The 20,624-nt window shown below is 57.1% G+C and overlaps 3 protein-coding genes across 4 annotated transcripts in view; 1 reads left to right on the top strand and 2 right to left on the bottom strand.

Moving 5' to 3' along the window:
* Positions 1–20,624, top strand: part of RECQL5 (RecQ like helicase 5) — a 34,648-nt gene that overhangs the window by 11,919 nt on the left and 2,105 nt on the right. Inside the window, exons 8-15 of one of the 2 annotated variants that reach the window (XM_032429589.1) lie at positions 1,023–1,102; positions 18,526–18,744; positions 18,987–19,086; positions 19,224–19,260; positions 19,390–19,448; positions 19,537–19,610; positions 19,920–20,013; positions 20,298–20,432. In XM_032429589.1, the coding sequence (XP_032285480.1) occupies positions 1,023–1,102; positions 18,526–18,744; positions 18,987–19,086; positions 19,224–19,260; positions 19,390–19,448; positions 19,537–19,610; positions 19,920–20,013; positions 20,298–20,432 (798 nt within the window). Of the gene's footprint in view, positions 1–1,022; positions 1,103–18,525; positions 18,745–18,986; positions 19,087–19,223; positions 19,261–19,389; positions 19,449–19,536; positions 19,611–19,919; positions 20,014–20,297; positions 20,433–20,624 lie in introns of those variants that run through there. The other variant, XM_032429590.1, reaches the window with a different exon arrangement.
* On the bottom strand, positions 3,017–5,533 carry SMIM6 (small integral membrane protein 6). The gene is made up of 2 exons (XM_032429593.1): positions 4,361–5,533; positions 3,017–3,705 (listed from the first exon to the last, which is right to left on the bottom strand). Exon 2 carries the CDS (start codon positions 3,697–3,699, stop codon positions 3,517–3,519), a length of 183 nt encoding a protein of 60 aa, XP_032285484.1. The 5' UTR covers positions 3,700–3,705; positions 4,361–5,533; the 3' UTR covers positions 3,017–3,516.
* On the bottom strand, positions 9,134–12,787 carry SMIM5 (small integral membrane protein 5). Its single transcript, XM_032429591.1, has 2 exons — positions 10,157–12,787; positions 9,134–9,711 (listed from the first exon to the last, which is right to left on the bottom strand). The coding sequence occupies exons 1-2, from the start codon at positions 10,506–10,508 to the stop codon at positions 9,617–9,619; spliced, it is 447 nt and encodes a 148-aa protein (XP_032285482.1). The 5' UTR covers positions 10,509–12,787; the 3' UTR covers positions 9,134–9,616.

Here is a 20,624-nt window from a genome sequence, read left to right as displayed (position 1 = left end):
AAATGTAGTCACATGGTTTAGCTCTGAATGATGTTGCTGTTGTTTCCTCACCATAAGGAAAATTATGATTTCAGAAGAAACTGTGATATAAACAGATTGGCAGAATGAAGGGAGAGGCAGTAGGTGTATTTATGTGTGTTTAGGTGGTGGGGATGATTCATTCACCTTCCAGAAGCAGAAAACCGATAAACGAGATCTCATATACCAGGGTCTGTTATATTTTCATTCCTTCTCTGTGTATTTTTCTGTATTTTTAAAAATTTCAATTTTTTGAAAGGAAACTTTGACGAATAGACATGTACAAAAAGGCAAATAATGCATAATCCCAGCACTCAGAAGAAATCACTGCTCACATTGTAGTATATATCCTTGTGTACACACAGAGGTATGTGTGTCCCTTCAAATCTAAATACACCTGTGCGTATATTTACTATTAAATTGGACACATATATTGAGACACCTGGTTGGCTTAGTTGGTGGAGCACGCGACTCTTGATCTCAGGGTTGTACGTTCGAGCCCCACGTTGGGTGTAGAGATTACTTAAAAATAAAATCTTAAAGGAAAATATGGATCATATTATATATGGTTCCCAAATGCCAGTCCCTGGGCCCTTTGTATGAGAATCACCTGAGCAGCTTTTTGAAAATAAACTCCCCAAAGCTCCCGTTCCAGAAAGTTCAATTCAGTAGTCTGGGTGTGGGCTCTAGGTCACTTTTTGAAAGTTATCCAGGTGGGGGATGCCTGGCTGGCTCAGTCAGTAGAGCACGTGACTCTTGAGCTCGGGACTGTGAGTTCAGGCCCCTTGTTTGGTGTGGATGTTGCTTGAAAATAAAATCTTTAAAAATAAAAAATAAAAAATAAAGTTATCCGGGTGATTCTGATGCATGGTTTGGTTTGGGGACACCATTTTGTAAATGGCTTTCTTACTGTCATTTGATATTTTTCTCCCTCATCATTGTTTAGGCTGCAAGGTAGTTCAGCTATGTAAGACTTTTGCTAAGTGGTCTTTTCTTGTCTCCAGGAAAAGAGAGGGAACAAAGCATCTGATAAAGCTGCTGTCTTGGCCTTTGATGCCCTGGTGACCTTCTGTGAAGCACTGGGGTGAGTGACTTATTTAACATGTAGAGCAATGGGTTAGTGAGATCTCCCCCCTGCCCCCGGAGCGCCTACTAGTTAACCAGCTAATGTAGGGCAGCTGTTGGGCCACCAAGGCATGCTGCCTGCTGAAGGCTACTGTGTGGGGCATTTCCTATCAGGCAGTCTGGAAGTCCGTATCCTTGCCAGGAAGGCCCCAGAAACTAGCAGTGTGAAGACTCATTCAGTATTTTGGGTGGTCATCCGTTCACCCCACTCCATCCACTTCTGGAGTAGATGGTCCCATGAGTGACCCTGTCATGAATCATGTGATTGGTTCTGAGCCATTAGCATTGTGGTCATCACTTGACACTGAGCTGGACCACTGGCTTCACTTGAGTAGGATTCACTTTTATCCTGGACCCAAAAAGAGCCATGTGACCTACCGTATCTCTTGGGGGTGGATAATAAGCTTGGAGAGAAGTCAGCTTTTCTATCGTAACACCAGCCTGCCTACTTGGAATCCACTTCTCTGTTTTATCTGTATGTGCTTGTGGCAGAGGCTTGAAAGAGCCTGATGGCTGCTCAGTGACAGGCAGGTTGTGGCAGGACAGGTTCGGGACACGAGGGACAGCTGGGATGATTCTGGACGAGCTGGGAGCACTTTGCATGCATGCAGCCCTTTGATCTGAAAAACTCATATTGGTCTACCTGTGAGGTAGATGAGGCAGAAGTGATTGCTTCAGACCTAGAGATGAACAGACCGATGCCCAGAGAGGTCATGGTCACAAAGCTCACAGTAGACAGACGCCACTAATCCTGGGTCTCCCGATTTTTAGTGACATGCGCATTTCATATATATGCCCCATCTTGGTTTTTGCAAGACTAGATTTTTGAAGCCTGGAGCTGAGCAAGTACATAGACCTGGTATCTAGCAGATGTTTGGGGCTCTCCTCTGGAAACCAGAGAGGTACTTATTTGGGCTATGTATTTTGATTCCCACCCCCTCCTACTCACTGATGATTTGGTGGCTCCTCTGAGTCTCTCCTTTGGCCTTTGTGGCACAGCCATGCCCAGCAGAGGTGGTTGGCACCCTTGCCCACAGCCATCTCGACCAGAGCCCTTTTCAGGCAGTAGTACAGGGAGTTGTTAAATTAGGCCCTCTCGGGCTCCTTGAGCAAAATGCTCATAATGAAAGGGCCGGGTGTCCTTGCTCGTTGTCAGAGTCCCTTCTGCTGGAAATACCCCTGCTGGGTTCTTTTCTGGGATGAGTCTGAGGCTCTGTGGGACTGTCTGAAGGGTTAGCTCTGCCATGTGCCTCTGGGCTGCAGCCGCCCAGCAACTGGCCAGGTCTTGCTAGGGGCCCCTGCCTTTATTTCTCCTGTGTCCTACTGGGGAGCTGGGGCCTCTCAGTGCGCCCGGGGGTCTCCGTGTTAGTGGGCCTCCCGCTGCGCCACACGCAGCCTCATCTCTCCTACGTCGTGTGCTGCGTACGAGGGCTCCTGATTCCAGGACTGCCTGGCATGAAATAAGCACTGCTGTCGTGGCTGAGTGTGCAATTGCTCTTTGAGTGAAAAAGAAATGTCTCTTTATTTGCATAAGTGGTGTATCGCCCATTCCCCACCAGATATTTGCTCTTTTTCTAAGAATAGCCCTGGTTTGTGGTTTAAGTGAAAGCAGCTGTTTGCTAAGGGAGGGCACCTGGCTGCCAAGGCCAGGCCGGTGTGGCGGTTTTGGCAGAGGCAGTTACACGTCTACAAAGATGGTGTTGTAGGGTGGTCTGCGGTGCGTGGGGGCTGTGGGACCCTGTGAGGGAGACCTGGGCATCTCTGGGACCAGTGGCAGAGACACTCAGGTCAGTATGAATGAGGTCGGGGCGGGGCATCCAGCGGTGCTCCGCTCTCCTCCACGTCCAGCTGTGGCCGTGACAAGCATTTGTTCACTCCGGACGGTGCTCTTCGTCTCTTAGTGTCAAAAGGAACCGTCATTAGGTTGAAGCAACTTCCAGCTTAGAGGCCTCTGTACCTTGTCTGAGATAGAAGAACAACTTTGTGTTTGGGCCTCAACTGAACTGGGCGCTGTCATCTGGGGACTGTGGTCTGGGGGAGCCGGCAGCCCAGCATCTGTCTGTCTATCCATTTGTTTGATCATTTATTCATTCATTCATTTATTCAACCAGCAAATATTGTTTGAAACGGACTCCGCGCCAGGTACATTGGGTATGGGATACAGTGGTGAGCAGAAAGAGACCCATCCCCTGCTTTTGTGGTGTTCTGTTCAGTGGGGAAGACAGGCACTTATTAGACAATCACATTAGTTAATTAATTAATTACGTTAACATGTATGTATAATTGCAGACTCTTAAAAGGGCTTTGAAGAAAAGGTACATGGTGTTTTGAGAGTTAACAGGTGGGCCCCTTCTTGGCCCCCAGAAAGTCAGGTCACGACTCTTCATGCCGGTTGACCTTCTTAAGTGGAGGGAGTAAACCAAATATAATGGCAAACACAATGAGAAACAGGATCATGGTGATGAATAAGCTGATCACTGCCAGGCCTCCCTGGTCCCATGGATTCTGCCAGAACTCATCATTCCACATGAGCTTCTGGTTTGTCAGTTTGTTCATGTGAACCTGGAAAAGAGGGGACAGAGGCCTTGAGTGCCAGGGCCTCTCCAAGGCCCTGTCCCAGGAGCTGCTGTCCACCCCCACTTCATCCTCTGGAGCGGTCTCAGACCAGCTGTCCCACCTCTGCAGGGATGCTGGGCTCGACGCCCTGGTGTGAGCAAGAACTTTCCCATCCCTGAGATCTACTCAGCTAGAATCTAAAACGCAACGCTACAGATCCTTGCTGTTTTCCCTGCCTCAACTGCCAAACATTTGGGAAGCATTTTGAGAGATCAGCATCAGAGTCAAGGAGCGGACTGAGTCCAGCCGAGGCCTCAGTAAGCTCCCCCGGAGGCAGCTGGAAACAGAAGAACTAGCTAATCTTGAAGCAGCTCAGGTGGGCAGGCTGCGGGCCGGGAGCCAGTTGAGGGGAGTAGCGGAAGGAAGGAGTCACTACCTGATTCTGCTGTTAACACTCCCATGTCCTAAGAGCGGGCCGGTCAGGGTAATCCTGCAGACCCCACGCTTTGGGGGCCCAAGCCGCACCCTGACTGTTGGGAGGAAAAGGTGTTGTCATGGCCAAGTAGCCCTGACCAGACCTCATTGCTGTCACGGGAGCGAACAAAGGGGGCTAGGGCCTGTTACCTAGCAACCTCCTTCCCCTTCTGCCTTTCATACTTACCCCTTCAGCTGCGTTCTGTTCTTTTTGTGATGTCGTTTTGGGGGCTGCTCAGGGTAGTATGTTCAGGCGTCCTCACCGAGAGAAGTCAGGCTTGGGGTAGGGTGGGGAAGGAGACTGGATCCAGGACCCTTGTGTCAGGCCACCTGTCTGCCTTGCCTGTGGCTGCGTCCTGCCTCTCCTCTCTGTCTGGCTGCCAGCCTGTGGACTGGGAGGTCCTGGCCAGAGCACAGGAAGCCCAGGACTCCAGGAAGCCCTGGGCTGGAGCCGCACCCGGGCTGCTCTCTTCCTCCGGTGTTGTGGGGCTGGTGAATGGTTAACTAGCTCTAGCTGGCGCCTTCTGGAACGAGGTCTTTATCACAATTGAGGCCCCAGGGTCCTGTGGAGGCTAACTTTTCCCTAGTGCCTTTGCCGGCCTCTCAGCTGCTTCATGTGGTTGGGTCCTACCCACTGGTGTGATGGATGGGGCAGCGAGGAAGCAGAACTGGAAACCTAGCGGCCACCATTTATTCCTTAAAAGTTAGGATTCAAGTGCTTGGTGTGGCCAGGAACTGCGCGAGGTACCTCATGTCCATTGTGAACCAAGTGAGGCAGGTCCTGCCCATCCAGGCTTCCATTCTAGCTCGTTGGTCCTCAGCCCTGCTCATTAGAATCATCTGGGCCCTGCCTGGTATCACTTAGCTCAGTCTCTGGGCAGTCAGGGCCCCATGCTCTGTAAAGCCTCCGGGCCAAGGCTAACGTGCAGCCGGGGTTGGAGGAGACAGATGATGAGCGAGTTCAGTAAAGTCCTTCTTGACTGTCATGGGCTCACCTGATGTTTCAAGTTTCCCTCCGTAAAACATACTGACGCATGCCCTTGGTTGCTGAATGCTTCCAGCCAGCAGGCTGATCTCTAGCACAGCCGCCTACTTCCTCCATCAGTGAAGTTGGATGCTTATCAGGAGTCAGCTGTTTGTTCCCAAACCTGTTTGTGGCATTTGTCCTTGTTGTACTGACATAATCACACTTAATGTTACATAAAAACATGGAGCAACAGGAATCGCCGAAACCCGTTTTACAGCTGGGGAGCAGGCACCGAGGTGAAGCAACTCACCCAAGGTCATCCAGCCAAGAAGTAACTGCTCGGGGGTTTAAACCCAGCTGTGGAGCTTGGCTGCAGAGACTGAGCTCAGAAGCTCCCTGCCACACCTCAAGGGGGCGGGGGTAGTGTGGGGTCGGGGGGGTGGTGGTGGTGGTGGTGGGAGTTGTTGCTATAAGCACCTATTTGACCACTTTGGAATGACTTTGGAATCACTCAGTATGTCTGTCAAAACAGATGTGGCAAGACAACTGGAAACATGTTGCAAAAATCCAGGATTTCACACGCCGATTTCTGTGGATGTCTTTTTTTTTTTTTTTTTAAAGATTTTTTATTTATTTATTTGAGAGAGAGAATGAGAGAGAGAGAGCACATGAGAGGGGGGAGAGTCAGAGGGAGAAGCAGACTCCCTGCTGAGCAGGGAGCCCGATGCGGGACTCGATCCTGGGACTCCAGGATCATGACCTGAGTCGAAGGCAGTCGCCCAACCAACTGAGCCACCCAGGCGCCCTCTGTGGATGTCTTTTAAGTTCTTGTTCTGCTTTATAGTAACCACAGTTAGCAAATAGCCAATATAGGAACTCTGGCCAGCAAACCCCACACTTGGAGGAAAGGCGTTGGCCCTACAGCAAAAAGATTGGCCAAGGAATGTGCACGTATATGTTTCCATTTAAAATGAGATGCGTGGGGAACATTTTGTGTCATGTACACAAAAGTGGCTTTAACCAACTCTTCCAGTTAATTGCTGGCCCTGATCAGAAAATCCTACGGAAATGATCATCATGAAGGGAACATTATGGGAAGAGGTGGAGAATGCTGTTGGTGTGTGTGGTGTAGCCTGGCCTGGGGGCGGAGGGGATCCCCCGTAAGGAGTGAGGTTAGGTTGAGGCATGAAGACCACGGAAGAGGTAGGACCAGGGGACGGTGTTTCATGGCAGGCAGCAGGTCCTGAGGAGGGTGAGGAGACTACTTTTGAGAACAAAATTGTCCTCAGTTTTTGGGTCTGGAAGTTGTATTACCCACAGGCAACTATGTCGTGAAGATTTTTACTGTAGGTTGCTCTTGAACGTTAATGCTTGAGAAAACAGATTTAGGAGAAGAGTGTTTTATGTGCTCTCTGCCAGGTTTTGCTAATGAGATTCTTGTACCCGGGGCTCTACTGTGGTTTCTGATAAGGCATAATAGCCGGTAAAATGCACAGATCTTGAGTGTGGACCTTTGCAGGAAGCGAGAGGCTCCTGTGGAGTAGAGGCCAGAGTCAGGGGAGGCCTGATGAAGCTGGGAAATCGGTGCAGCAGTGAGCGCAGGCAGACTTGGGGGTGGCTTGTTCCAGTGGGCCTGGTGGCAGGAATGGAGACCTGTGATAGCCAGATGCCCTTCAGGGCGCAGACAGCCTGCTGCCCTCCCCTTCCATGGCCACCATTGCTGTACCTCTCTTTTTGTTCTTTCCCACAATGGGGGGATTGCTGCTTCCTCTCCCTGCCTCTCTTCCCTAGAAGACCCGTGCTGGGAGTGTGCCAGGCTGCTGTCGCGCTGGAGCCGATCTGATTTGTTGAGCTGAGTGGGACCAAAGCCTGCCCAGGACTGCCGTGGGGAGCCATTAGTGGTGGGGCTCTGCGTGGGCCAGTTTGCTGCCAAGTGGGAAGGAGTAAGCCTTCCCAGCAGCGCAAGGATGGCATCTTATTTGGGCTCAGCAGTTAGGAGGAGGAGAATGCCAAAGAAACGGCCCATGGTCGCCACCTCTTGGCAGCCAGACCATGGAGCCAGAATCTCCTAGCAAAGAGGCACAGCCTCAGGAAGGGACATTCTTAGTGCTGATGTAAACTTGCTTAAGGGAGAGGCCCATGGGAATTGGGCTGCCCCGCTGTTGAGCATCTCCTCGATTGAGGGCTTCCTGGGGCCCCTCCAGCTCTTGGTGCCTGGACTGAAAAGGGCAGGGTTTCCCATCTGGGTCCCTCCCACCTTCCCTGTTTTCCTTCTGGGAGGGAGACCTAGTTGGGCCCCACCCTAGCTCTTACTTCTTCGGGCTCCACCCACTCACAGGGAGGAGATTTTAAGACAGTTTTGGGTGTGGGATCTAAGATCGGTTGATGGAGGATAATGGGATGGGAGCCTTATCTGCACTGCAGCTGGGAGGCTTCAGGGCCTGGGTGTGGCGGGCAGGGGCTCTGCAGCTGGGTGGGCTGGGCCCAGAGGCTGGCTCTGCTACTTTCTAGCTGGTTGAACTTAGGAAAGTGACCCAGTGTCGCTAAGGCTCAATTTCCTCATCTCTAAAATAGGGATAATAATGGTACCCATGGCACTGAGGCTGTTGTGATCAAACAAAATCACCTGCATCAGAATGCTTTAGGCTTGGTGCGCCTGGGTGGCTCAGTTGGTGAAGCGTCTGCCTTCGGCTCAGGTCATGATCCCGGGGTCCTGGGATCTAACCTCACATCGGACTCTGCTCAGTGGGGAGACTGCTTCTCCCTCTCACTCTTCCTCTGTGCCCTCCCTGCCCCCCCCTCAAATAAATAAAATCTTTAAAAAAAAAAATGCTTTAGGCAGTGACCAAGCACACATAAGCCTTCACGGAATTTCAGCCAACCTGATCATCACCTGCCACCTTCACCATCCTCATCGTTACCATTGTTATTCTGAATCCCGTTCTTGTGGGGTGGGTACAGCCTGGTTCTTGAATTTCTTTTCTTTTGTGTGGAAGTACTTCCTCTCTGGGTCTTCAACCTAAACCAAACCCGTCAGACAAGTCAGTGGACACCAGGAAGTGAAACCAGCCAGAGTTTCTCCCACCTGCCCGGCATCCCCTCTGCACTCCGTTTTTCTAGATAGACAGGGCTCCACCCCTAGTGGCTCTGGGGGACCAGCGGGGATGGAGGGGGAGGTACCACGGAGAGCTTTTTGACTCCCCCAACCTCTTTCCTGGGTTGGCAGCTCTACCTGGAAGAGAAAGTGAACTGAAGGGAGGGAGGCAGGGTGGTGTTACATTGTGGCAGGGCCAATCCTTAAAATGGGTCCATGTTGCTCTTGTTTAGAGGGGCAGATAATGATGATGGTTCATATCTCCAGAGCTCTTAGGATATGCCCAGTACTGTGCCAAGTGCTTGCTGTAGGTCATCTCAATTTCTCCTCACAAGCTCACCCCAGGAGGCAGCTACCGGGGTTAGCGAAGTCTCGGAGGGGAGGAAATGTGGCTCGAGGAGGTCGAATCACTAACCCGCATTCACACAGCTGGTGAGCGGCGGGGTGAGGATTTCCTCCCGGACAGCCTGGCACACGATGGGGAAAAGACTGAGGGGTCAGGATGCAGGTTATGGACAACAGTAGGGGCCTGACCTCTCTTCTCTGACTCCAGAAGTTTGGGAAGACCCGGTGGCCTGAGCCCGCTGGTGTGGGGTGTGCAGGTCAAGTAAGCGGTGGTGGAAGCTGCGCAGCGGCCTTCCTGAGCCCAGAACCCGGGTCCGTGCAGTGGGGGCATCTGGAGCCAGAGCTCGTTAGCAGTTGCTGCCGACGGGACTTTCACCCTCACCCTTCCCCTGGTTCCCTCTTGCATGGCATTCCTGCCTGTGTGTTTTTCCAGCTTTCCTGGGCACAGGGAGTGCAGAGGCCTGGCAAGGACAGTCACCGGCCACACCCCTGGAATTCTGGCACATTGCCCTTCAGAAGCACCGAGCCCAGGCCAGGGAGTCTGGCGCCGCGGAAACACATAAACAGAAAGCTTTTACTGGGAAAGAAATGGGCAAATACCGGAGCAGAATACTGACATGCTCCCCTCTGGTGGGAAGCTTGGGATCCAGTAGCTATTGCACAAAGCCCCTCTTTGGCGTAGGGGCCCCAAGGGCCAGCTCCCCACAGATGCAGGCTGTTCTCCATCCAAGTGTGGGGACCCTGCTTCTGTGTTTTGTTAAAAGGTGCAGGTTGGGAAAGAATCCCGTTTTTGTTTACTCGGTGTTTGAAGCAGTTGACTCCTCCCCGGCCCCCCGGGGTTCCCTGGCAGGTCAGAGTTTGGTGGCTGTCCCAGCCCTTGCTTCCTTGGTAAGGCTGCAGGTGGCGGGTTCCCGGGCAGGGCCGGAGCTGGGGCCACGGAGTGCCGTCTTGTGGGCTGAGGGCCACAGGGCCACGTGGCACCTGGGGTCATGGCTTTGGTGGCCTCCTCGCCAACGTGCCGTCCTCATGTCTGCCCCTCACGGTGGGGTTACGGGCCGGGCATGGACCTTCCCGCGTCTGCGCTCAGCGTGGCAGCGGCAGCAGGCGGTCAGCAGCAGCAGCAGCACGGTAGCTGGGGGGGGGAGAGAGAAGCAGAGAGCACGGGAAGCTCGGGCGGGGTGCGGGGGGGAGCACACACACCCGACTTAAAAGGAAACCCCTCTGGAGGTGTGCGGGATCTTTGCCCAAAGAGAGTCTGACGGGAGGTGTCGGCTGTCCCCGTGCCGGCCACGGGCCCCTGACCTCCCTGTCCTGTCTCCTCCGCTGCCCACAGCCTCGCTCCCTCCATCCCTGGTTGGGATTCCGGGCTGCCTCTGGGCCCTGCTTCCAGCACCACCCCATCACTGGAGCAGCTTGTCGAGGATTAGGGCGGTCCCTTGGCTTTCCCCCAGGGACATCTGCTTCTCCTCGGTCTGGGGGACACCTAGCCAGCCCTCTGGCCAGCACCACGGTCTCACCTTTCCCGGATGCCAGGAAGAGCCAGGGCCGCCGGGGAGAATGGGAGAGCCCCAGCTTACCTGTGAAAAGGAGGATGACCGAGAAGGCCACGATCTCCACAGGCTCGGCCTGCGGGAGTCTCTGCAGCTTGAGCAGCAGCTTCTCACCCATGGAGCGCATCTCCTGCACAAAGCTGGCAGCTGCCATGGTGCGCCGGGCTCCTGCCGGGCTCCTGCCGGGAGTGCTGAACAGAGACAGGGCTGGGAGGCCCCACCCACCTGCAGCCCGCAGAACGAGTTCGTCAGGTCTCACCCCTGTACCCCTGTGGCTCATGAGCGGGGAGGGAACCACTGGGGCCCTCAGCCCCAACCCAGCCGACACCACCCGTGGTGGGGGAAGCTGGTGACGGCAGGGAGCCCGAGGCCCTGCCATGGGGGCTGCCCAGCACAGCCAGACACAGGAGAGGTCTGTCAGCCGGCCACGGTTGGCCAGGGTTCCTGACTTCGAGGTGGGGTGACTTCACTGTTACATTCCTTTGTCTTAGGCACCACTCCTGGTTTTGCTGGGGCGCCTAGGGCTGGCACAGCTCCCCTGGTGACCCCTGGGTCCTTCAGGACTTTGGGTGCCTCCCCTCAGTTCCCAGCAGGGAGACTGGGCTTTAGGATTCCAGCCTGGTACTCTTGCCTCCCATCATATGTGGGGCAGAAGGATCAGGTTCTTCTTCCAGCATGCACATGGGGGCTTCTAGCTAGGGTCAGCTGGAGGTGAGAGCTAACGGGGAGGTGGTCTGAGCCCCTTCAGGGCCCCCCCCCCAGCCCAATTTCTTTACTCATTCAGTGTTCTTTGAGGAGGAAGAGATGACGTTGTGTTCCTGCAGTTTTTCCCAAGGGGATCCTCTCAGGATGGGATCAGGCTGGTTTACCAGCCCCTCCTCTGCTGGTTCAGGCCAGGAGAGTCCCCTCTGCCCCTACCCCTGCCCCAGCTATGTGGCAACTCAGCCTCCAGGCCCCTGACTGAGAGCTTCTTCCTGTCCAAGGGTGCCCGACAGGCTGAAGGGGAAGGTCCAGGCTGGGACTGTGAGTTGGGGCGTGCTCGATGTCAGTGTCTTTCCCCTCCGGCCTCAGCCCATCAGTGGACACAAGGGAGCAAGTGCCTCTTCAGAGATGGACCAGGGACAGCTTGTGCCAACCCAGCCTGAACTTGTTCACCAAGGCAGCTCTAATCCAAGGGAGGGTAACAGGTGGCCAGGGGCTCGTGCCAGACCTGAGGATCTAATTACTGCCGCCTCGTCCTGGGTCGGGTCCAGGCAGGTTCTCCTGAGATGGCTGCAGTCTTGGAAGCCGGTCACTGCTGGGACTCCCGCCACGGTAGAGCTGTCTTAGAACTACCTTGAAGGTCGTCTGCTTGAACCTTTTACCCTGTACCTGGCTCCCTGCACTCTTTTTGGCATGCAGCCTTTTTGTGAGCCTCTCTTGGTGAGATGGGGGGTTCCCACCTGCTATGGCAGCCTACCGTCTTCCTTCTTGGAACAGCGCTGATCGTTGTAAGGTGGGACCTCCTCCTCACCTCATTGGTCCCGCCCATGGTCACACAGGACACTTGTACCCCTCTTCTGCCTCGCGGGCCTTCGGGACCTGGACGGCAGCTGGCATGTGCCTCCCGTGTCTCCTCTTCCACAGGGTAACTGCTCTCCGTTGGTCAGCTGCCGCTCCAGGGGGCATTGTTTCGATGCCGCCTGCCCCCTTCCCGCTTCCGTGACATGGACGTGTCTCACTTTGCCTCTCTGAGTCTGTTTCTTTTCCTCGTTTTACGTGAGAGGAGATCCCCATCTTTCGAGGCTGTTGGATTGACTCCTGGAAGCACAGCGGTGGCTAGCCCAGATCCTGGCACACGTTGCGGCCCTGCACATGTGATTCCCCTCGGGGCGGGGGGTGTCTGGCCACTGCAGGAGCATCGAGGAAGCCTTTGGGGGCAGTCGTACCCCCTTGTACACTGTTTCAGAGACCCTCCCCAAACACCTCTGGGGAGCTTCATCTATGTCCTGCGTTCCCAGGATGTTTGTGGTGTGTGAGGGGAAGGCAGGTGGTGGGGCAGGCTGGAGACAGGAGCTGTGTTTTAAGTGATGTTGAGGGTAGCAGGCAGATGGGTCCCTGGAGGATTAGAGGGTTTCCTGTCAGAAGTGGGAGGCTCCTGGAGTTAGATCCCCCTCTTCTCTCACGCCCCACCCCAGGGTCAGCATGTTTCTGTAAAGGAGATCAAGATCCCGGTTTCCAAGTGTACTAAGGGGCACGGGATCCTAGAATGCCACGGGTCATCTATCCCTGCTTCCCTTTATGTATGGGAAACAGACCTGGGAGAGTAGGGAGAGTAAGTGGCTCCTCTGAGGTCACACAGCAGGATGGGGAGCCTGGCCAGCCCCCTTACTGCCCCACGCTGTCTCTCCTGGAGGCCTATCTTAGGCAGCCTGCTCTCTGGCTGGCAAGGCAAGTCAGCCCCCAGCGCGGCCTACTGAGGGCACCGTCCATGTAGTAGGCGCAGTGCAGGGACCAGGGCCCCAGAGCCCTTTAGAAGCGGGTGTGCTCTGCCTGATCAGCCCCATTCCACACTCATGAGTCTGGAGCACTGCTTTTATTCAGGCACCTCACGCCCAGGCCAGGGCCACACCTATTCTCTGAGAACCACATGTAGCTTGTCACCAGACGGCCAGATCTTGTCTCAGATTCACCAAACTCCTTCCCACGCATAGGGCCCCTCTTCTCTGGTCACACTGAACACGCGCCGCCCCCGCCCCCTGTTGACCAGTGAAGTGGACTGGCACCAGGAGGGTGGTCCCCTCTCATTCTGGGGCCTCTCTGGGCATCCCCAATTCCCGTGTTTTCAGGAGTGCAGTAGCCTACCTGCTGGTCTCATTCCCGGAGGAGGGAACAGAGGTGCCCAGCAAAGCCCCGGGGGAGACTTTGCACAGGGCTCAGGAGTTGGGCACCTTTTCTCCTCCCCTCTTCGTCTCCGCTTGGTCTGGCTTCTTCAGCCTGATTGGCCCTGTGCCTGCATTGCCTAATGGGTCCCTGGAGGGGAGCCATCAGACTCCTTGAAAGAGGAAGCGGGCAGAGGCCACCTGGGCAAGAGCGGCTTTTTCACTTGTGTTTCCAGGTCCAAAGACCCGGGGAGGGATTGTGGAGGGGAGGGCTCTGCTTGTGAGCAAGAAGTGGTGTGGAGACCTGGCCAGTCTGAGGGGTGTGATCCCCAGAGCAGGGAGGATGCAGGTTGGGCCCAGGCTGCTTGGCTGTGCAGGAAAGGTGGGCTTCGTTGGTCAGAAGCTTCGGCTCTGAAGTCGGCCATCCTCCAGGCATTGTGAAGTCAGGACGCTGCAGAGTCCCACCCAGAGGACTCTGGGGCCTAGGGCCCCCCTCTGGGAGGAATGCCAGTCCATGCTAGTGGCAGGCCGTGCCTGTGGCCGTGTGGCCGTGGAGGGCATTGTGCCTTTGCGCCCAGGGCTCCTCTGGTGCGCTGAGTTAGCAAGCTGTGCCAGCTGTGGGGTTTCATCCCGGGCTGCTCACTGATTCTGTCTGGGCTGTGAACGGAATGGGGCCACTGGACAGCCGAGGTTCTGCCCCGAAGGCTGACAGGGAACCCCCTTTGTTTTTCAGTTGACGTTCTGCCATTTCCACCTTGGGCTTGAGCAGAATAAACTTCAGTGGGTACCGTGGGAGCTGGAGGGACCTTGTTCTCCTAAGAGGGAGGAGGCACATTCCTGCAGGTCCCAGGCGCTCTTCCCAGTGGGCTATTTAAAGAGAGGCCCGGGGGGTGCCTGATGCCTGGTGCCCAATATAACCAGCAGTCGTCAGGTGACCGTGCGGTATGTTCCTCAGCTGTGGTTCTGTAGGGAGTCCCAGTTCCCAGCTGTGACCCAGGGAACGTGGGTACTCTGAGGCTGGCTGCTGCTTGTCCCTTTTACTTTCTCAGGTTTGGAGGGAGGAAGACAGGGAAGGCCAGAGCGGGTACTGATGATCACGTTTATCTTTCTGGTCTATCTCAAGGAGATAGGAGGGTCATCCATTCTCCTTCCAAAACTGTACTTCCCCATGAACCAAGGCAATCAGAGTCCGTCCCAGCCCTGTGAGGCTCGGGAGTGCTTCGGTTGGAGGCAGCCTAAGCAAGTGGCTTCCCACGGCCCCAGGAAGGGAGAGCAGCCTTGGCTGCCTGTGTGTGGCCCTTCTAGGAACCTTTGGAGGGTGCTCAGTGGCTGAAATGGCAGCCCATGGAGGGGGAGGTGAGCCGGGCAGAGGTGAAGGCTGGCAGAGTGGGAGGGACCAGAAAACATTCCTTTGTGTGGCATCTCCTGGCACAGAGAACCTTGTGACAGAGCAGGCGGGCATCCTGTAGGCCAGACAGCTGCCACTGGGTCCTGAAGCTTCCCTGTTTCCTCCTTGCAAAACTGATATTCCAACTCCAGGGGCCCTTTGTGGAAGAGAGCAGGCAGCAGGCCAGCCTGTTTACGACTGATAAGTGGTGTGCTAATGGCTCGGGGCCCCTGTCATCTTGTCATGGTGGGTTGCAGCCACTCTTGCCCCACTGGGCCCTGTCTTGTTTGAGAAACAGCTATGATGGGGCAAAGTGATGGTTGTGGCAGCTTTGCGGGGTCCAGAGGCCTGACCAGTAAGGCCGAGGTGTCCACTGGGCACTGCATCAAGCCTTAGACGATGCCCTTTTCTGCCTTGGCTCAAGTTGCTGTGGGAAGTAGACATTTGAACCCAGAGCAGTCCTGCTTCCCTAACCCCGTGGCTTTCCAGGACCGGAGGAGGTACTTCCTGCTGCTAGGGATGGTTCCCCCAGCCCCAGAAGCCAGGCATCACCCTGCTGTTCCAGCTCAGCGCCTGTGTTCAGGGGACCCCGACCACCTATGTCCTGTGGCTGCAGGGACTCAGCTCCCCACCCGCTTGCCTTGCAGATCCGAGCCAGCAGGGGTAGCCCTGGGCTCACCACTGCGCCCTTCCCTTACCCAGCCCTGCCCACTGCCTGCAACACGGAACCGGCGCCTGGCCCCTCTCTGCCATGCCTGGCTCATCACTGCAGGGCTTTTAGTCTCCCCAGCCACCAACCCAGGCCAAATCCCACAGCCTCTTATGAGCCAAGAACACTTGGACTGATCCTTGGTTTCCACTTTTCCCTAGATTGTTGTTTTTCTTTCTAAGTAGATACTAGCCTGTTTGCTTTGGGGGAAACATTTGGGGGGCGGGGAAGGGAGACTTTAACCCTAGGGTGGGGGCAGGGAGGCAGGAGGAGCAGGCAGCCTCGGCTCATGGGGCCCTGCCCAAGGGGGCTGCTCGAAGAGCCGTCTTGGGCTCAGCATTCCAGTGGCACGGCAGAGGGCCAAATACCAGGCGGGTCCTCCACCAGCCTCACCATCATCGCCTTCTCCCCACCCCACCCTCAGAGTCAGGCCCTCATGCTTCTGGCGCAGCATTCAGGGAGACTTGGGAGCTCACAGGATTCCAAATGGGCCCAGGGAGGAGCACCTGGGCTTAGCTCTGAGCTGAGGACACCTGGCAGTGAGTGGGCCAAGCCCCTCACGCGAGGCGGCAGCTGCCTCGCTGATGCAGGACACAGATGGGCAGAGCTGCTGTGGGTCCCGCCACGCTCCTGGGGGGCGCGCACTGGCGGGGCAGACCCTGCGCCGAGCCGCCTGCACTGGGAGAAGGCAGGCACACAGAGGGCTCTGCACTGATCCTGGGAAAAAGGGAAGCTCAGCGGGCAGGCAGCAGTTCTCTCCCAAGCCAGGAAGGCCAAATCCCTTGTTTAAGCCCCCGAATAGAACAAGCTTAAACTAACTTGCAGAGTAAGCAGGCACTCGGGGCCCCTCTGCGTGCTCAGCAGGCCGGGAGGAAAGCACTCAGCCCGTGTCCCCCCAGTGCCGGGTCCCAGCAAAAGAAGGCAGAGCCCACGTTTAAATGAAGTTGCACCCCCGTGAGCCTCTGTGTTCCAGGTAGATGGTGGCTCCCCACCCTTGGGGCAGGGGACCCTGGCTGCCCCGCACCTCCCCCCCCCCCCCCCGGCAACCCTATCATCTGTGGCTGGCACCACTCACCTAGGAACTCAGGTGTGGGGTTGGGGGGCAACCGCACATGCCGGGGAGCCCAGCAGCCTCCTGGGCCTGTCTTCGGCCCAGCCACCACCTCTTCCTTCCTTCTCGGATGCCTCTTTCCTGACCTGCCCCTGGGCGCCTTCCTCAGAGCGTGTGGAACTCCCGGCTGCTGACAGCCAGCTGCTGTCTCGGCCTCAGCTTTTCTGTTGTTGGTCGTCCTGGAGATCCAAGTGTCAGGTTACATGGAGCAGTCACCAAGGGGGGGGGGGGGCGCAGTGCCACTGCTGCCTCTGCCCCGGTGAGGGAATCCCTGCTGGGACCTCGGTGGCTGGCTTCAGACTCCTGTGCGCTGTGCTGCCCCCGGGAGGTCTGGCTGGGCGCGCTCGGCTCTCCTGTTCCTCCTCTTCCTCTCCTCTCCCTCTGGGCGGGTGTGTGCTAAGCCATTGTGGGCTGGGCCTGGGCCGGGAGCTGATAAAAGAGGAGGTCCGCTCTCTTGTTCCCTGGGAGGCTCCACCTGAGCCTTGGGGTGGCGGAGGGAGGCCGCACAGCACTCCCAGCTCTTTGGCCCCCTCCCTACCCTCTGGAGGGCTCTGGGCCCATCCCCCCCCACCTATCTCTCTGGAGACTCCCTGGCTGCTCCCGCCCTCTGGCCCCTCTGAAGAAAAAAAGTGAATAGTGAGGAGCTGCCAGCCCACCCACAAGGCCAACCCCCTGGGGAGGCATCTTGGGGAAGAACTTGGGGGTGACTCGAGAGTAACCTGAACGTGGCCTGCTTGCCCGGGGAAGTGCCTGGTGTTCCTCAGCCCCAGGAGGAGGGAGGACCCTACTGATCTCAGTCTTTCCAAAGGGTGTTTGCTGGAGCTGTCCCCGCACGCCTGGCCCTGGCTGGCAGGGACGGGCTCCAGGGCTCAGTGGCTGGCAGGGCCCTTTGACATTTGGTTGGTTGTGCCACCCCAGCAGGACAGGAGCCGACCCCAGCCCGCATCTGTGAGCTCTCAATGGAGCCCTTTGAGTGTGAGCACAAAACCCCAGTGAGTCCGGGCTTGAGGGAGGGTGGGGGGAAGGAAGCCAACCGTGTAGCCACACCACTTGGATGCCAGAGCCTCCCAGAGGCTGGACAGGCGGCCACTGTGCAGATGCACAGACTGGCGATGCAAAGAGTCCCACGGTGATTTAGGAGTGGCAGGAACAGTGCCCTCTGGTGGCTGCCTGGGCCCCCTTGCCATCTCCTGCCGTTCAAAGCTGCATTCTCTAAACGAGGCAGCCAGACCCCACTTCCTAGGGCCTGTGTAACCATCAGCTCTTGTTCCTGGTGCCTGCCCCTCAGGGGCGCAGCTCCTGAGAGTGTTTCTTGGAGTTCCAGGTGGTGCCCACGTTGAGAGGCGTTCTGGTTAGTGACGCCACCTATGCTTGTCCCCGGGATGTGGTGCCTGGACAGCCCTCTCTCTGCCGCCCAGTCTCGCAGGCTCCCCTACCCCGTGCCACGTTCCTGCAGCAAGACTGGCCCTTGGGAAGGGCCCTGAGAGATCTGTGGCCCCTTCGGGGGCCTCTGCAGCTGCCCCAAGGACCAACTGTGCCCCCATCCTGGGAGTCATAGGAGAGACAGCTGGAGTCTGGTACCGCAGCAAGGGGGCTGTGGCAGGGTTGAGGCACTGGGGGATGTGATGAGACTCCTGCCAGGGCTGGTCTCCTCGCTGCCCTCACCAGTGAGCAGCATACGATGCCGGCTCTCAGAGCTGCTGGTTTCTGCTCTCGGGCAGTCCCCCAGCTCCGGGCTGCATACGCAGTCTTCTTGGGAACAAAGAAGGTCGCCAAGAGATAGAAGCAGGGCAGAGTGCTGACACGGGTAGGGCCACGCTGTGCTGGTCCTTCCGTCCCCCGCCTCCGGGAAAGGGTGAAGAGTCATAAAGAGGGCTCGCTGGGCGCCGTGCGCCGTGCCTCAGAGCGCCATCTCCCCCAGGCCTGTAGGAACGTGTGGGCTTTGAGCCGTCCAGTGCTTCCCCTAAGGATCTGTGCCCAGAGCTGCAGCTACTCCCAGGGCGCCCCACCGCCGGAGGGCAGAGGAGAGAGCAGGAGGCCAGGACCTAGAGGAGCAACCTGTAGTGAAGCAGGACAGAGTGGGGGTCACACCCTGGCTCCTCCGGATGTGTTGTATGACCTTGGGAAAGCTCCTTTACCTCATTGTCGTCATCTGTAAAATGGGTGACCAAATCATGCCTTGTCGGGCTCGTACAGCAGGAGGTGTGTGAGATACTGAGTGTGGTGTCCACGTGTAAAGCTCCTCGGCCAGAGTGTAGGGAGTGGGTGGATGAACGCTGGCCTGCCTGGGTCCCTCACCCCTCACCTCTGCTGTGCTGCCTCTGCCAGGTGCCGCCATGCTGCCATTGCCAAGTACTTTGGGGATGCGCCCCCTGCCTGCACCAAGGGCTGTGACCACTGCCGGGACCCTGTGGCCCTGCGGAAGCAGCTGGAGGCCTTGGAGCACAGAAGCAGCTGGAACAAGACTTGCATCGGGCCTTCCCAGGGGAATGGCTTTGACCCTGAGCTGTATGAGGGAGGCCGCCGGGGCTATGGGGGCTTCAGCAGGTGAGGGGCTGTGAAGTCAGTCAGGGGCCCCCAACCCACTGCAAATAGGCTGGCCTCCCCCCTTGTGCCAAGGCGCCCCAGTGCCATCGTTCACTCCCTGTCCCCGTGGGCCATGTCGGAGCTAGGAGCTTGGTGTTGCTCCTACCTGCCAGGCTATCAGAGACATCAGTGCTCCACCAGAAAAGCATGACAGGAGGACAGAACCCAGGCCCAGGGCTGCTTACACCTAGCCTGTCCCCTAGGTACGACGAAGGTTCTGGAGGCAGTGGGGACGAGGGCAGAGACGAGGCCCACAAGCGGGAATGGAATCTCTTCTACCAGAAACAGATGAGCCTACGCAAGGTGAAGGGGATGGGGGCCTGCTGGGGTCACAGGTGGCCCCCCGTTCACATGCCCTCAGCCCCTACCCTGGAGCTGGATGGGGGGGCTGTCCTACAGCTAAGTGAGATGCCTCATAGGCCCTTCATGTCATCTTCCAGGGCAAAGACCCCAAGATAGAAGAATTTGTGCCCCCAGGTTAGTACAGAAATGTCCCCAGGGGCTTTTGGGCTATGCCTAGGGTATAGATGTCTCATTGGGGGCCTGGGGACTCCAGAAAGCAGAGGTAGAGTGGACGGACCCACCCCTCTTTGCACCCCCCCCCAGATGAGGACTGTCCCCTGAAAGAGGCATCTAGCAGGAAGATCCCCAGACTCACTGTGAAGGTAAGCGGTGGACAGCTCCTCACACCCGCCCCCCGGACTCCTCCCCCAACCCTGAGGCTTGAGTGACCGACTTCCCTCCCCTGTGTAGGCCCGTGAGCACTGCCTGGGGCTTCTGGAGGAGGCTCTGAGCAGTAACCGCCAGGCCACAGGTACCAGCCATGGGTGAGTGACCTGGGTCACAGGGGCCAAAGAGGCTTCCCCAAGCCCCTGTTCCTTGTAGACCACAAGAACCCCCATCCCTTCTGGCTTATTTGGGCACCCCTCCCCCAGATTGTGACCCACCCTTCTCCCAGTGCCTGCAGGACAGTAAGCCCCCCGGGTGCCTGGGGTCCGGGTCAGAATCCCTGTGCCCACGGCCATTCCCACCAGGCCCTAAAGTCATCTCCAGGGTCCCCAGGGAGAATCCCATAGGAGCTCCACAGAGAGAGGGCTCAGGCCCGCCTGACGCCTAGTGCTCATTCCTATCCTCAGACCTGATCTCCAGGCCAAGGCTGTGGAGCTGGAACATGAGATGTTCCGAAATGCCAAGGCGGCCAACCTGTACAAGGCCAGTGTGCTGAAGAAGGTGGGCGCTGGGCAGGGCATGCTTCTGGGCTAGGGTGGGAGAGACAGTCCCTCCAGCCTCCCAGGCTGTCTGCCTTCCTGCTGCCAGGAGGCCGCTTACACGACGGGAGCCTGACCTCCCTTTGCCGGCTGGAGGTGTTTCCGGCCAACCCCGTCAGGACTGGAATTCGTCCAGTGTCCAGTTACCTGCAGCCACGAGCCCCAGAAGCCCACTTGTGGAAAGCCTGGGTTGGAGCTCTCAGGAGCTAGTGGGTGTCACGGCGTCCCTGCCTGTCCCTGAATCAGGTGGCTGAGATCCACAGAGCCTCCAAGGATGGGCAGCTCTACGACGTGGGGGGCAATACCAGGAATTGCAGTGCGCAGGCCCAGCCCCCAGAGCCCACCGAGTATGACATCCGGCCGGCCTCCCAGGTGTACTCGGTGAGCAGCGTCCTGGCATCCACCCCAAACCTGGGTCTGGGAAAGGCATCACGTCCTTTGTCCTCAGCCAGGGCATGGCCGCTTGCCTTCTCCTGGCGTCGCAGCCCTGGCCCTAGGCGCCCCGCGGCAGACCCTCCAGCTTCCCTCTGCAGCCCCCACAGCTGTGCTCTGCTCAGCCTGACCGCCCTGAGG

This window comes from Phoca vitulina, unplaced genomic scaffold (assembly GCF_004348235.1).
Source record: "Phoca vitulina isolate PV1807 unplaced genomic scaffold, GSC_HSeal_1.0 scaffold41, whole genome shotgun sequence".
NCBI lineage: Eukaryota > Metazoa > Chordata > Mammalia > Carnivora > Phocidae > Phoca > Phoca vitulina.
Note: the sequence above shows the minus strand (reverse complement) of the source record. Positions and strands in the feature narration are given on the sequence as shown.

Coding starts and splice junctions, on each gene's coding strand:
- SMIM6 (XM_032429593.1), bottom strand. CDS start 3,699: ATGAACAAACTGACAAACCAGAAGCTCATGTGGAATGATGAGTTCTGG.
- SMIM5 (XM_032429591.1), bottom strand. CDS start 10,508: ATGGCAGGGCCTCGGGCTCCCTGCCGTCACCAGCTTCCCCCACCACGG. Junction 9,712..10,156: donor GGTCATCCTCCTTTTCACAG/GTAAGCTGGGGC, acceptor TCCCCCCCCCAG/CTACCGTGCTGCTGCTGCTG.